The following is a 17,271-nucleotide window of genomic DNA, read 5'->3' on the forward strand; positions in this document are numbered from 1 at the left end:
GTTGTTCTCCAGCATGGGTCTGGCATGGATTCACATGCTCATGAATATTCCCCGTCGTCAGGCTGGGAATCCTTGGTAAAGAAAAAACCAGTATCAGTTTCGTTTCTGATCTGTCTTTCGTAGTAGTAACCAATCACTGGTCTCTGCGTCATACTGACCACAGCCAATGACTGCCCTCTACCTAAGCACCGCCTCTGGCAGCCATCTTCAGATTTGGAAGCACGTGAAGTGGCAGTATGACCAAGTGAAGAGCCGCAGAGGGGTAGGCGGGAGGGTTCGCATGTGAATCCATGCCAGACCCATGCTGGAGAACAACAGTTACAGGTAAGTAACTTGTTCCTTCTCCAGCATGGGGTCTGGCATGGATTCACATGGTCATGAATAAAGAATACATAGCAGTACACACATGCACAGCCACGGGAGGTGGCAAAGGCTCAACATTAAGCATCACATCAAACTCAACATTAAGCATCTTACCTCCTCACCAGGCTCACCTTAGGCGAACAGGTTGCGCAGCACTGCTTGGCCGACCCTGGACTCCTCCCTGGAATCCCGATCGACGCAGTAGAATTTCGTGAAGGTGTGCGTCGACCTCCACGTAGCAGCCCTACATATGTCCAGCAGGGGCACACCAGAAAGGAACGCCGTGGTAGCTGCGATCGCTCTGGTGGAATGGGCTCTCGGACGGCCAGGCAGCAGTCGGTTTGCCAACCGATGACAGTACATGATACAGCCGGAGAGCCATCTGGAAATGGAAGCCTTCGAGAGAGCCTTCTCCTGATTGACAGGTCCAAAGTTCACAAAGAGTTGTGACGTCTTCCGAAAACACTTCGTGCGGTCCACGTGGTACTTCAGCGCTCTAGCCACATCCAGCGAGTGCAAAGTCCTCTCAGCCGGCGACGAAGGTGACGGGAAGAACACAGGCAACACCAAGGGTTCGTTGAGATGGAAGTCCGACGGTACCTTGGGCATGAAGGAGGGGTGCGTCCTGAGCACTACCCTCGCGTCGTGAAAAGTCAAGTCCGGGGCCTTGCAGGAAAGGGCCTGGATCTCTCCCACCCGTCGTGCGGAGGTGATGGCCACAAGAAACGCTGTTTTCCACGACAGAAACTTCAACGGGGCCGAGTGCAGAGGCTCGAACGGAGGTCCCATGAGCTTGGTCAGCACCACGTTGAGCTCCCACGCCGGGGCCGGAGCCTTCACCGGCGGGAACAATCTGAACAGTCCCTTCATGAACTCTTTCACCAGACGATGAGACCACAAGGACGTCCGCCCCGTGGTTCTGGTGTATCGGGAGATCGCAGCAAGATGAATCTTGATGGACGCGTGTGCCAGACCAGCTTTGGCCAGCGTCAGCAGGTACGGCAGTACCTGAGGAGCCGTAATCCGTAGAGGGTTAATCTTCTGTGCGTGGCACCAGACAGAGAACCTCTTCCATTTGTGTCCGTAGCATTTAAGAGTCGAGGACGCCCTGTCCTTTGCAAGAACCTCTCTGCAGTCGGCCGGTATGTCGTATCCTCCAAACTCTAGCGCTGCAGGAGCCAGGCCTGCAAGTTCAGCGATTTCGGGTCGTGGTGGAGGATGGCGCCTCCTTCCCTGGAGAGTAGATCCGCGTCCACCGGCAGCTTGATTGGCGGGGACGCTGACAAGTCCAGAAGGTCCGGGAACCATATCTGCCTCGGCCACGCAGGTGCGACGAGGATCATCCTGCACCGTGACCTCTTGAGCTGGTTGACGAGCCGGATTAGCAGTGGCAAAGGAGGGAACGCGTAGAGGAACAGGCCCTCCCAGGGGAACGAGAAAGCATCGCCCATGCTCCTCGCCTGGGGAAACCTGCTGGCGAACCTCCGGCACTTGGAGTTCGTCGCCGTCGCGAACAGGTCGATCTGGGGTGTGCCCCACCGTCGGAAGAGGCGATCCACTAGATCCTGCCGTAGTTCTCACTCGTGGCACGAGCGCAGCTCCCTGCTGAGTGAGTCGGCAATGGTGTTTTTTATCCCTGCCAGATGAAACGGCACCAGAAACATCCTTTGGGCGACGGCCCAATGCCACAGGTCCTGCGCCTCCTTGGACAGTGCTGGGGACCTGTTCCACCCTGTTTCCTGATGTAAAACATGGTGGTGGTGTTGTCGGTGAAGATCCTCACCACCTTGCCGTTGAGGGACGGAAGGAAGGACCTGAGGGCTCAGAACACTGCACGGAGCGCCAGGACGTTGATATGGAGGGACTTCTCCGTCGGGAGCCAAAGGCCTCTCGCGTGCAGATTTTCAGTGTGCGCTCCCACCCTTCCAGGGAGGCATCCGTGGTCACTGTCTCCTGGTGGTCTGGGGTCTGGAAGTCCATGCCCGCTGTCAGATGCGCGCGGGTGCCCCACCACCGGACCGCTCGGCGGAAACTCTCGTCGAGTGTGATCCTCTCCTCGAAGCCGCCCGTCGTTTGGATCCAGCGCGCGTCCAGGAACTCCTGCAACGGGCGCATCCACAGCCTGCACATGGGAATGAGGTAGATGCAAGAAGACATCATTCCGAGGAGGGACTTGATGGACCTCACCCTGGCCGCGTCGGAAGCCAACATCCGCTGTACCTTGCCCAGGATGGACCTGGTCCTTTCCTCCGACGGGGAGGCCAGAAGGGACACTGCCGAGCTTCGCTCCCAGAAACAGTGCGTTTTGCGCGGGTACCAGGTGGGACTTGGCGTAGTTCACGGAGAATCCCAGGTCCGTGAGAAGTTGGACGGTCCTTGCCGTGTGCTCCACGGCGAGCTCCCTCGTCTTGGCTCGGATGAGCCAGTCGTCCAGGTAGGGGTAGACGTGAATCCCCTCGGTGCAAGGCACTTGGTGAATACCCTGGGTGCCGACCGTAGTCCGAAGGGGAGGGCTTTGAACTGGTAGTGACGCCCTTGGACCACAAACCTGAGGAATTTTCGGTGCCCCTTTAGGATGGGAATATGGAAGTAAGCATCCTCCAAATCCAACGACGACAGGAAGTCTCCTTCCTCCAGCTGACCCAGGACGTGCTGGAGGGTGACCATCCGGAACTTCGGTCTAGGATGGGGCGCCATCCTCCCGTCTTCTTCACGAGGAAGTATCTCGAGTAAACTCCGGAGCCCCGAAGCCTCTTTGGGACGAGTTCGATGGCGCCCTTCCTGAGCATCGCCCTTACCTCCAGGAGAAGCTGAGGGACGTGAAGCTCTTTCCTGGCCACGGGGGGGACGCGCGGGCACCTTCTTTGAAACTCGAGCGCGTGGCCCCGGGCTAAGGCGTCCAGCACCCAACAGTCGGTGGAGATGGACTCCCACACGCTGACGAAGCTCGCCAGCCGGCCTCCCACCGGGGTGCATCGGTGGGGGCCCGACCCCACGGTCGGTTCAATCCTGTTTCGACAAGGCTTTGCCGCCTTGACCTCCTTGGCGACGACGGCGGGGTCCGCCAGACTTGCCTCGTCCTCTGTAGGCCTCCTGAGACGACGAGCGGGCCGCTTGACGGTAGGTGGAGAAACCGCCGCCGGAACCTTTGGAGGCGCCCTTGCCTCCGCTGCTCCGAAAGGGCGTCCGTCGTTGCTGCAGAACCCCAAGGGCCCGGGCCGTCTCAGTGTCCGCTTTAATGGCCTGAAGGGAATCGTCCACTGTTTTCCCAAACAGGTTGTTCCCATCGAATGGCATGTCCAGGACTCTGGTCTGTACGTCTTGACGGAAGTCCGTAGCCTTGAGCCATCCACGCCGCCTAAGGCACACGCCGTTGCCCAACTGGCGAAACCCAGGGTCGGCGATGTCCGTCGCAATAATAGTGATGATGTGGTCCGACGCCACCTCACCTTCCTGTAGGATCTCCAGGGCATCCGCCCTCTTGTCGTCCGGTAGGAAGTCCAGCAGGGGAGCCAGTTTGTACCATAGCTCCCTGTCGTAGCGGGCCACGATAGCCAAGGCGTTGGCCGCTTTAATCGTCGTCGCTGCAGACGAGATGACCCTGCGTCCCATAGTGTCCAATTTCTTTCCCTCGCCGTCCGGTGGGGAAGTCGATGTGGAGGCCGCACCCCCCCCCTCGCTTTCTTCCTGGCCGCCGCGGAGACGACGGAGTCCGGGGTAGGCTGCGCCCAGAGGCACAAGGGGGCCGCGTCCGGGACCCGGTACTTCTCGTACCGGTCTCTTCTAGCTGGCGTAGTGGAAGGGTTCTTGAGGAGGGCGAGGCCCTCATCCCAAATGTCGTCCAGTAGAGGCACCGCGAGGACCATCTTTTTCTTGGCCTTGCGCCGTTGATAAAGGAATCCTTCCTTTTTCTTCTCCTCAGGGCAGAGTTGGAAAAGCTCGGATGCCCTGGCGATCATGGAGTGGAACGAACCAATCTCGTCGGGCGGAGAAGCCCTGGTGGGAGGTGACGACGGTAGATCCTCGTCGTATACCTCGTCGTCCGTACCCGTCGCTGCCGTGTCAGTCCCCGTATCATCCCCTCGGGTGGACGGGGAGGATGGCTGGACGGTGCGCGACGGCTGAAAAGGAGGTGGAGGGTGAATCCTTCTTTTCTTGGGCGGGGGAACACCAGAAGGTCCCGGTTCAGGATCCCCTGACGGGAGAGGTTCCTCCGTCGGCAACAGTAGTCTCGTCCTTATCTCTGAGCATAAGGACTGTATAGCCAACAAAATGGCCGCCGAGTTGTCTTGCGGCGCTGGCAGAGGGGAATCCGACGGGCGATCAGGGGCCCCGTCGGCACCCTCGACGATGTCGTCACCTGCGTCGGGATCCATCCCGACGGGCCGGTCTTCTTCCACGCCAAGGCCGTGGCTTAAGACCTCGATCAGCTCTTCCTCCAAGGTTGAAGCCGAATCTACGACGACGCCCTGCCCCCCCTTTTTCTTCCCCGCCGGGGATTTCACGGGGGTCCTATCGATGGGCACAAAAGAGGACTCCCTCCGAGGTGGCAGGGAGACTCTGAGCCCCGAGGTCGCCACCACTGGTGTAGCCTCCACAGGCTGAGCCAGGGTCGCCGCGACAGTATCGATAGAGGGCTTGGCCGGATGGATTAAGGCCTTCACCACCTTAGGTGCGCTCACCGCCTTATCCTTGAGGGGGGAGGGGGGACACTGCCTCGCTCCCCCTCCGATGGGGCCTTCGAGCTCGACCGGGGCCTCTCCAGGAGCTTTGCCGGGTGCTCGCCCTTCCTCTTACCCGACCCAGAGCGTTGGCTCGTGGCTGAAGGTGCCGGGGAGGGTGCGCCCTGCCTGGCGCCCGTAGAGCCAGACCGTTCGGCGCTCCCAGTGCCAGCGGACTCGCGGTGCTTGGCCTTGTGTTGGACCCCCGTCGCCGGGGCGTCCTCAATGGTCTTAGAAGACCGCTCGGATTTCTTCCTCTTCTCCTCGCCTGACGGGCTCTTCCCTTCCAGCCAGTTGGCGAGACGTTGATGGCGGTCCTTCATGGTCCGCTCCGACATATTGCCGCAAAACGCACAGTCCTTCTCCACGTGCGTCTTGTCCTCATGTAAGCAGTAGAGACAAAAGGAGTGTTCGTCCTCCTTAAAGACGTTCTGCAGCTGGCATCCAGGGCAGACCCTGAACAGCTTTCCGGGCGTCAAGCTTCCCTTCTCCTGGGCCATGTCCGGGCCTGAGAAGCTTCTGGAGTCCTCCAAAAGCGTAGCTCGACGAAATCTTCACCCTTGAGGGGCGCAGACGAATCCGACACGGGTCCCCGTTGATCGGATGGAGAGTCGGTGGAGCTTGAGGCTCTTTTGACCGAAAAAACGAAGTTTTTGAGCAAAAAACGTGAAAAAATAGCACTAACGCTCGAGAGCAATAGCACGAGGATCCCAACACATGAACGTGCGGTAAAAATCTGAAGATGGCTGCCAGAGGCAGTGCTTAGTTAGAGGGCAGTCATTGGCTGTGGTCAGTATGACGCAGAGACCAGTGATTGGTTACTACTACGAAAGACAGATCAGAAACGAAACTGATACTGTTTTTTTCTTTACCGAGGATTCCCAGCCTGACGACGGGGAATATTCATGAGCATGTGAATCCATGCCAGACCCCATGCTGGAGAACTGTTGCTTTTGTTTTGGCCAAGAATAAATGAAATATGCTAGTCACAATACATAATCAACTAATGGACGTTTTACAGAAATGTTCTAGATTTGTTCACATAACCAATACTACACTTAAAAGAACTTACTCTAATCCACTGGCTGCAAAGCACTTCAGATGAATTGTTATTACTTCGGGCAGTTTGTCGAATAGAAGACTCCGCTCTGCTTCTGTATAATGATGACAATTTTCACAGAAGTACTTGTCCTCTCCCACAATCCGCTCCACAGAGGCAAACTGTGAAATTGCCCATTTTAAGCACTTTATCTCAGTTTTTGGATCTGGAGAAACTTTATTAAAAAAAGAAAAATTACATGTATTTACAAATTACTTAATGGTTTAATCAAATTAAAACAGTGACTTAGAATTTAGATATTAACTACACAAAGATTCCTGTCCAAACCTCTTACTAAAAGTGTATTACAATTCTAAAAACAAAATCAAAAAGACTTCCAACTCCAACAGGACTTCACAAATGTTTTGTAGTTCTCCAGTGCAGAAATAGTGCTGGACACCTAACCTTAAGTTATATGTTATGCATACTAAACATCAACCATAATATCACCAAAAAACAAATCAATTGACATTTCAATCTCATTTCATTTACACAACATGATCTCCTAATATCCAATTACTTCTAATCATTCAATTTCAAAAGAGCATCTATCACATTGTTACGAGCCCCTTAAATGTCATGACTCGTTTTTAGAATTGTAATGAACTTGGGAGTAATGCAATAAATTTTGGCATACAGTGTTTATAGCACCTTTTTATATTGAAAACCTTTATAGTGAATGCATTTAGGGGTGCAGTAAAGGTTTAAATATTTCTGGGAAACAGTTGGGGTGGGCTTTTAGGAGTCGGAAACGGTTTTTGGGGGACCCCCCAAAAAGTGCACCCTCTATACAAGTTTTCATAATATAAAATATAAGATGTGCATTCAATATACAATATTGCAATATAAAGACATGTAACCAACGAACCAACGTTTTGACAGGAAGCTTTCTGTGCAGATAATATAGTCCTCAGTTCCTGCTCTCATGGAGGACCCTAGATGGCTCAAGAACTTTGAATACTCTTGTTTGTTGTTACTTCGGGCGATACGTTCTGTAAGAACATTATCCTCTGATCTGGCAGTATGATAAAGACGGAGCTTTTTTTTTTCTATTTTAGGAGTGGGCGGAGTCGATAATGTCTTAAAGGAAATTCAGGACAAACATAGAAGCCCTTAGCTCTTAAGGGGTTTAAGGGCAAAAAGGTACCTTTGGAAGGCAAAACTTATTTTAAATAAGTTGGACAGCGATTAAGAAGGGTACAGAAGTTTGTGGCACATGGTGCATTTTTTGCCGACTTGCAAACAGTGTCTGGTTGCCTCCTTTGGAGGAAAGACATCGTGTGAAATGTTAAGTGAATTTTCACTCATGTTCTGCAGGAAGCTGCAGATTTCTGCTTAAATTGTCTGCTAGTGAATTGTGTTCCCCTAGAACGTGTTGAGAAAGTAGGAAACTGCTGCGTTGGAGCGCAATTCTAAATCTTTTGGACTAACTTCGAAAGGAGTGTGTTCTGACCGGCTTGTTAAGACAGAACATGGCAGTGGTACTGTCTGAGGACGAGGACTAGAACTGTATGACCTGCCAAATGATGTTGGAAAGCTTGTAGGGCTTTGAGGACTGCTAGAAACTTGCTCCCCACCCAGAGGTCTGTTGCAACAGTGGCCTGCACTAGTGGGTTGTAAAAGGGTTTCCGCTTTAACCTATTTTCTCTGGACCACCAGTGCAGAGCCTGTACTTCAGGCCTGCAAAACGACCACTAGATCGTGCCACTGTCTTTTTGCGCAAGACCATTGTTTCGCAAGCCACTCGAGCGCAGACGTGTGTGTGGCAGCAGGTATATGCAAGAAAGAAGCCATCCCGTGAAAGCGCATTTCATTGTGCAGGGTTATCTGAAGACTAGCAACATAATGGGAGATTTGGAACAGCATGTTCTGGACTCTTTCGTTGGAGGGAAAGACTAAGCCTTCATGAGTTTTTAGTGCTACCAGTAATTGTTTTGCTTGACTGGGGACGAGACTTAATTTCTCATTGATTGAGAACCCCAATTGAAACGATTGATTGTTGCTGGAGTGTTCTGTCGAGAAGCAAATTAGTCGTTCATGGCGTAAGCACCTCCATATCATAGAAACAATAGAAGCCTTCATTTATGGAATCCGCCCTTTCCCTGCCGCTATACCGCAAGTGCTAGAGACCCAAAACTCATTACGACAACTATACCGGCCTTATCCTTCGAAGAAGAGATGGATCTGAAAACTCTGGAAGAAATTAACATACTGAAACTGAATAAGATAGCAAATCACTACCAAACTGGCACCAGTAGACGCACTCGACATGAAGCATCTGCATTCACCACGCACAGACAGACATTAGGGCAAACACGCTTTTGGAAATGAAGAATGTTACCTGCACCAATAGACACTATTGACATCATAATCAATGTATCTGCTGAAATGTAAGACGCACGAGAATACATATAAAGCTTGGTCAATGCAGAAACGCAACAGTACCAAGTAGCCATTTTGGAGAAAATTGACAGCAAAGCCACGTTACAGTGAATAGGAAACCCCAAAGCTGCAGAGAGATCAGAGTTCCTGAAATCAGCGAAAAGACACATCCAAGCCAAACAGTAACTGCACAGCCACTTTCAAGGTTACTGCAAAAAGGGAGGTTTGGATAGCTCCGAAGAGAACAGAAAGCAATTGCCAAGCGCCAAGTATATTCTTAGATTAGGTCAAAACAGCCAGCCTTTGAAAGCCAGGTGTCCATTAAGGCTTAATACTGGATGAAGTATAGCTCTAACAAGTCTCCAGGGACTAGAGCGGGTAAAGACATGCATTAATATGGGCTAAAATCCTAATAAAAGTCTAGCAGAATAATTCAAAATGTCGTCTCCTTACATGTGGCTACTAATTGGAGACCATTGTCTAAATCATATAGGCCCATGCATTCCATCCCCTCAAGTTCTCGGAACAAAGGTGCCAGACAAGGCCAAGTTCAAAGCTAAAGTTCCAGGCTTGCTAGGACATCAGGGATGTGTCCCATTTAACTGGAAGAAGCAGCTCATTCTGGTCTCCCTCTTACCATTTTTGCTCATGTGCTAATGACCTGCTAAGTATCCAAGGTTAGCAAGACCAATGACAACCAATCACAAGTCTCGAAACAATGCGGTTTGTAACTGTTGCAGTAGCCAATGAGATGTCTTTTTTTACCTTCATCAATTTAGGGGTGGGGCCATCAGATAATCTTAACCAATGAAGAAACATGCTCCTACTCATGCCATATATAGACCATTCCCCGAACCAATCCCAAATCCCTGTAAGGTTTTGGAGCCAAGATTGCAGTATAAAGTCAATGGTGACGTATTTTTGTCTTATAAACTACTTCGCTTTGTAGAACCCAGAGAGCTCAGAGACTGGTGTGCTTTTTGCCATCTGTTTCAAATGGATTAATAAAACGACCCTTTGCCATTTACTGACTATTTCAGTTATTGGACGCAGTACTTCCTGGGGACATCTGTTCCACTAGCCATGGGACTTTCAAGGACCACGCATACATATGTATCAGTTGAGGGTTAAAGTCCAGTCGCTAAGGTGATCAATGTTCCCAGTCACAAGCCTGAGGACTACGGAGCGTCCTGTGGAGATCGGAGAATCATGTTTGAGCCGAGACAGTCAGGCTCCCCCCTGATGAAAGTCCTGCCCGCAGGTTGAAGGAGAGTGCATGATTGAGGGAGGATTGATACCGAAGGCCTGGGCCGATCCCCGGATCTAGGTGTAGAGCATCAAAATGGCAAACAAAAGGTGGGAGTGACTGTTTTATACACAGACAGGGGAATTGAGATATGTTTTTATGAAGCCCTTAGTTGGTGTTAGGGAGAATTCTCAGACATGTGCTAATTCCTCTCTACCTTAGAGACCCCCAGCTCTTTTGCTGGACTCTAGGACTTTGATTTTTTTAACCTGGAGAGACCCTTTTTTCCACACTCGTATTTTTAATGTGACTTGAACTCTTAGTTGTGGAGTCTGAAACTCCATATGCATCTTTTACTTTGTGTCACACAGCACCCTCAGTGCAGTGACACAGGGAAGTCTTTCAGATTTCCCCAAGGTTTAACTACCTACTCTTGAATAAACTACTGTTTCCAAGAGCAGTAAAGTGAAATTGACTTTACTTACATTGTTACTTTCTAGACCCACCACAAACTATCTTACAATCGGGTGCTGGTGGCCAGGGGGGGGGGGGCATTACTTAGTATCCCTTTTCTGTAGCTTCTCATGTAAACGTGTTACGTTACCCTTTCCTCTATGAATGGCTGATGGCAGTGGTTTACTTTTAATTAATGTGGTGTGCATTTACCGAGGGAGGGCTGCAGTCGCAGCTGCAGTTGGCCCCAGTCTTTTTTCACCATTTCCTTTTGGAAAGGTCCTTCTGGTTTGGCCCGCAGAGTAAATCTCAAGGTTTGGTCCCTTTGTTAGTTTCGTCTTTGGCGGGATTGGGATTCACGTTTGAAGCCCGCCTCTGGCTCCAGGGTGTCTGGTGGGGGCAGGAAGCGAGGAAGGTGCCCGAAACTCCCTGTGGTTAGTCTCCTACGAGACAGGAATGCACTGCTGTCCGGCAAGGACAGCTACCCTGCTGGGTGACTGACAGCTAGGCTGGAATGAATGGTAGAAACCTTCATAAAAAGGCAAGGCTTTTTGGCTTGGAAGGCAGAGTCGACCACTGGACGAAGGAATCCAAAGAAGAACTGGACGCCTGCTGCAACTCCTGGACCGTTGGTTTGCCCGGTGAAGCCCTGCTGCTGTGCTGAAACTCATTTCGAATAGAGAAGCCCTGTAAGGATGACTTGTCCCCTTGAGTTGGTGGGACCAAATGGACTCCACTTCAACGTGACTTACCTGCATAATGCTACCTCTGTGCTGCTCTAAATCACGGTCAACGAATAGCTAGCCTAGCCATGAAAGAACACCAACTATAATAAACCTACTTAGCTGTCCGATTTACTGCTCCATACCAGTATCAGTATTCATCCAATTCTGCCATCCTGCGAGATACATGCATTCCTTTATTGACCACATGACGCCCACCGTCCGGCTGACATCACCTAACGTATCACCATGTAGCTTCTGGACGATGAATTTACTCCGCCCCTCAAGACAAGGCCATTGGGTCCTGACACCATACCTAAAGATCTGCATCCACCGAAAGCCCTTCATCCCAACACAACAACCTTACACTCCACCTGCCACCCTGTTACCACTAATGATACACCATACCAAGTAAGCATACTAACTGCATCATCTACCCAGCCCTGCTCCACAATCTATAGAAACTATAGACTTAGTTCAAGATTTACACGTCATCAGCATAAACTAAACTTCCAAAACACCATCATAGAAAGCACCTCAGTCACTCCAGCAGCCTCACATGCCTCAAAAACCAGCCTGGCATTACCCACCGATCCACTCAACACCTTACCACCCATAAACGCTGCCCTTATCAATGCCAGATCCCTTCAGGTACATGCTTTAGATATTGCAAATATAACCTCACACGACTGACTTCATTGCAATCATGGAAACCTGGTTGCACGCAGCCTCAGGCCCCTCACTTGCTCTCGCCATTCCTGAGAATTACTCAATTATACGCGAAGATAGGAATGCCAGCATCTCTAAAGGAGGAAGCTTGGCTTTCATACATAAAACATCAACAGGCTTGAGAAAAATTACTAATCTTCCCATGCCTTCAGCTGAACTGTCAAACTATCCACATCGCCCACCACCATTACTCTGCATCTCGTTTATCGTCCACCAGGTCCAACCACCTCATTTGAAAATGAAATTTCACACCTATTATCTAATACTAAGAATAAATCACAAATCATCATCCTGGGCGATCTCAATCTAGGTCTACATGACCCCAATGATCAGAAAGCCGGCCCTCAGGATGACACTGTCCGAATTAGGCTTTTCCAACCGTATCTCGACTCCTACTCACAATAAAGGCTGAATCCTCAATTGGATAGCTGACCTTAATTGCAATATCGAGTCCCTCTCCAACCCCCCTTGCGCTTGGACCGATCATCATCTCATCCCGTTCAACTTTAACGAAACTTTCTCTACTCCACAAACCACTCAAGCACCAGCCAAGATTACAAGGAACAAACACAATCTGACCCTTGACAAACTCATCCTACTACTGCAGCCAATCACTAACCCCACTACAACCTCTTCAGACCCTACAGTACTAGTCGACTTATACAATCACACTATTGTCAAAGCGATTAACACACTAAAGCCCATGAAACTACGCAAATCCAAACCACGTACCCACCTCAATTCCTGGTACACTCCCCATCTTAAGTCCCTCAGGAAAATCAAAAGAACGTCTGAGTCACTATGGAGAAACATGCCCACTGCAGTAAACAAAGCCAACTTTGCTGCAGTCTCCTTTAAATACAAAATAGTCATAATCCAAGTCAAGAAAGACAACAATGACTATTTCCAAAGCAGTTTAACACCAAGGAACTTTTCAATATACTGAAGGAGCTAGAATCACCTACTCTGCCTCCAGACACATGCATTAAAGACACACAATGGTGTACTAATATACAAAACGCACTCCAAGATAAAATCTCCATGCAACAAAATAAAATAGTAATGAAGAAATCCCTCATCTCTAACAGTGACTCCACGCCGAATTCACAATCATCGACTAAGGGTACACAACCCCAATTCGCTCCATTCTCCATCAAAGAGGTTGAAACCATAATTCAGAAACTTAAAACTTCTAACTGTCAAGGTGATGCATGCCCTGCCCCCTTGTCAAGGAAGCTGCCAAGGAATTAGCCCACCTCGTTACATCTGTTATCAACGCCCCATTCACATCTAGCACAGTACCCAACAACCTGAAAAATGCGTGGGTTCACCCGCTGCTAAAAAAAAAAAATAAACCTTCCCTCGACCCAAACATCCCGGCTAACTATAGACCCATTATGACGGTCCCATTTCTTCTAAAAATATGCACGGCTTATCTGCAGGAACTACAATACTTGGAAACTAACAATCTTCTAGGTCTGAGACAATCCGGCTTCAGACCAAGACATGGAACTGAAACTGCCCTCATCGACCTTAAGACCCAAATCCAGACACTGAAAGACAAAGCCAAATCAGCTCTGCTCCTCTTACTCTACCCATCAGCAGCTTTTGATATGGTAGACCATAAAATCTTATGCAAACATTTGTCCTCTGTTGCAAACTTTTCAGACCAAGCCAATGCTTGGATGAAGTCCTTCCTTAACAGATCTATGAGGGCCTTTGCACCGTCTGCTTCACCAACCCCCTCATGAAACTGCTTCACCAACCCCCTCACTTGCGGGGTGCCTCAGGGCTCTTGCGTGTCCCCCACTCTCCAATGTATTCACCAAGCCCTTTTTTGAAGAGCTTGATTATCTGGGTGTCATCTACACTAATTACGCTGATAACACAGATACTCATCCCCATTTCCGGCGACTACATTGTAGACAGTGGGACTCAACATTTACATCATCATACAAGCCTGGATGGCGAAGCACAGACTCAGTCTTAATGACAAGACAGAGTTGCTCCTTTTGGGCTCACTGGCCAACCTGAATAACCTAAATGCTTCATTCTCTTCCTTCAACATTGATGGCAACTTAAAGTCGCCATGGTGGTGAAAACACTAGGGATTTATAGAGATTCGGCATTAACACTAACCAGAAACTAACGCCTTGCCTCATCATCCGCCTACAAATGTAAGCTTATTACAGCTTGCCGACTGTACCTCTCTCCAGCCAATTGCATTACACTATCTAGAGCCCTAGTCCTCTCCAAGTTAGATTATTGCAATGCACTTTATCTCGGCACATCTCAACATAACAAAATGCAGGTCCAGCAAAATAAAGCCATTCGAGCAGCCCTAAATATTCCCAATACCACCATATCTCGGAAACTAGACACTCGCTAAAATGGCTCAACATCAGCCAAAGAATGGCATACAAACCTGTCTCTGACCCATAAGTGCCTTTCTAACCGAGCCCCCATCTGCCTGTCCAATACTATCCCTCGCCACACATCAAGACCCATTAGATCCACTATGAGGCACTATGTCCATATACCCAGATTCAGGAAACAACGTGCAGGTGTAGCCAGCTTCCCTGTCCTAGCAGCCAGAAAATGGAATGCCCCCCCGCTCCATTAGGGGAGAACCGTGTTATCACATTTAGGAATAAAATCAAAGCCTGACTCTACGAGCAATATAGGCGTCTGATTGCTTAAACTCTCCCACTCCGATTCTGATGTATAGATCCTAATGCGCTCCATTCATTGACCTTTTATTGTATATTTCTTGTATATTTTTCTTGTATATTTGTATTGTGCATCTTTTAAGTTGGCCAAGAGCTCCAGGATTATACTCCGGACTCCGAGGAAGCAAGACTGACCGAGCCTGAGCCACAACATAGTGCTGGACCCCAGATGCAAGGAAAGCCCAACTCGACAGACAAGAGTCTGCGGTGTTGCTATCTGCTTAGATGCGAGGAGCTGAAAACGCGAAGTGCCACTGAATAGAAGTTGGTCCTTTTCTGTCACCGATCATCCCATTGCAGGAGTCCTCTAGACATCCTCCCTCTCGTCCCCACGACGGAGGCCCAGGATCACGGGATCTGCAGGGCTGCACAAGAACAGAAGCCATCCAAAGCCCTTTTCTTCTAACCAAAGTGGCCTTGGTGAATAGAGTGTAAATCATCCAGGCATGGATGGCCACACATGAACTATGCCTGAATGATAAAACTGAATTTATCATCCTAGGTACTACTTCAAGTTTAAAGAAATTAGGCCCGGTCTATTCTTCTTCCATAATTAATGGCAATAGCATCAAAGTAGGACAAGAGGTTAAAACGCTAGGCTTTTATTTGGACTCAAACTTCTCTTTCAACAGACAGGAGAACTCCTGGCTTCTTACACGGCTTCCACGTGCAAACTGATCCGAGCAGCCAAACCCTTGCTGTCCAACACTAGTTGCTTGACCCTCGCTAGAGCCCTCATATTGTCCCGCCTGGACTATTGCAATGCTCTTTACCTTGGGTCCTCCAAAGCAACCACTAGCAAATTACACTCTTCAGAATAACGCTCTTAGAGCGGCATTGGGCATCTCCAGAAGAGATCACTTCTCACAGCCAACAGAATAATTGGCTCTTTCAAAGACAAAATTCTCCTAAAAACTGCTTCACTTACTGACAAATCACTCAATAACGCTGCCCGATCTATTTGATCGAGAGAGTTCACAGACAGACCTCCCTGAGACCCACAAGAACAGTCTACAAAGACTGTCTTTCTGTCCCCAACTTTAAACGTTCCACCTTAGGGGGAAACCGCTTCCCAGTGAAAGCAGCTAAACTGTGGAATTCCTTACCACCAACCCTCAGAAGGGACTTGCCCTATCAAAACCTCCGATCGAAGGTTGTCTTATGGGTGAAAACGTAGGCCTTCAAACACATCCAGGAGTCAGTCAAGTCACTCAGTCCTGCCATTCGCATATACTGTACCTACGTGTATCTGTATATAATCCTGGTATTACTATTACTGCGTGTATGTATATATTTGTTGTTGTAACTAAGCTTCGCATATACATGTAACTGCTGCGCCCTGTTACCTTAGGGTATGTTCGCGCATTACAAATAATAAAACAAAGGTACTGTACAGTCTAAGAGAACTTACCTCTTGTTATAACCTTACTTATTCTTTGCTGAGACTTGTCTGGGTTGCCCTGTAGAGTTGCAAACAGCTACTTTACAAGCCTAATCAGTTTGTGGCCCTGCTTTGATTTCTTCTTTTCTACAAAGACTTCCAAAACATTGCGCAAGACCTTTACTTTTTTATTGATTTGAGTTTGTAAAGCGCTCTTCAGCCCTGGGGCATCGAGTCGCTGTTGCAAGAATATGATTTAGTTTTTTTTTAAAGTTTTTATTAAATTTTACAAACAAACCAAAAAAACCAAACAAACAGTGCATGTTCCAACAGTTTCATTACTTTTTTTTTATCAATTCCTAACCACTAACCCCTCTACCCCACCCCCCTTGCGAGTCTATTGCATTGAACCTTCAGTTTCCACACCCTGTGGTTCGGTTTCCTCCTTCACAGGCTCAGTCGGGTCATCTAATGACCCAAACAGTCCAGCTATCAGAGATTTCCAGGCCATCAGGGACTCTCCTCCACCCCCGTTGCTACACGCTTCTTGCCATGCCATGGTTTCGGCTTCTGCCCATTTTTGCAAATCTTTCCACCACACTTCTATCCTCGGCACATTGCATGACTTCCATCCCATGGCAATCCTTTTAGCAAGCACATAAACCAGGTCCCTTAGTTTGCTTACATGCCTGAGTTTCTGTAGTCTGGGGAACCCCCCCCAGCAGACAGGCCCACACCGTATCCACTACTATCTTGACCTCTCTTCCTTCTAGTTTCTCTTTTACTCCCCCCCAGAACCTCTCTATGATCGGGCATGACCAAAACACATGCACCAATGCCCGCGTTCTCTTCGTCACACTTGGGGCATGCTTGCCGACCTACATTCTCGAATCTCGATATCCTCCAAGGCGTCATATAAGCCCTGTGTCTTATGTACAGCTGTATCTGTTTCAGCCTCGCGTTTCTAGACCCCTTCTTATGATACCTTTGCACCCGTTCCCACATCCCATCTCCCATTTGGGCCACGACCTCCGTTTCCCAGTCCATTCTCAGCTGCGTGACCTCCTTCCCCACTTTAGACATCAACATCTCATACAGCCTGGAAATATCATGGCCCCCCTCAGCTATATCATATCACGTCTATGATAGCGTCCAATTCTTCCTCCAGCACAGTTGTTTCGGGCCATGTTCTCTTAATCCTCTGTACCATTCTGTGATACGTAATGTACTGGCCTTCGTGCAACCCAGCTTCTTCCCGCAGCCCCTCAAAAGTGACACAAGAGGCCCCCCTGCCAAATATCCCCCCTTCGCTGCCACCCCAGCCGGCTCCCAGAGGGTCCGGAGTATCAGTCGCAGCTGAGCGTCTGCCCCTGTCAAAACAACCAATGGCATCTGCGGTGAGCATGTGGACGGGTCCCCCATCATTTGACATGCCCTGCGCCACAC

The 17,271-nt window shown here is 49.4% G+C and overlaps 1 protein-coding gene across 1 annotated transcript in view; it reads right to left on the reverse strand.

Moving 5' to 3' along the window:
- The window catches only part of USP1 (ubiquitin specific peptidase 1), a 219,495-nt gene that overhangs the window by 29,210 nt on the left and 173,014 nt on the right, over nt 1–17,271 (reverse strand). Inside the window, exon 7 of the mRNA XM_069642031.1 lies at nt 6,157–6,358. Coding sequence (XP_069498132.1) covers nt 6,157–6,358 — 202 coding nt within the window. The remainder of the gene's footprint in view (nt 1–6,156; nt 6,359–17,271) is intronic.

The sequence above is a fragment of the Ambystoma mexicanum genome, chromosome 1q (assembly GCF_040938575.1).
Source record: "Ambystoma mexicanum isolate Mex_15411 chromosome 1q, UKY_AmexF1_1, whole genome shotgun sequence".
Classification (NCBI taxonomy): Eukaryota; Metazoa; Chordata; class Amphibia; order Caudata; family Ambystomatidae; genus Ambystoma; species Ambystoma mexicanum.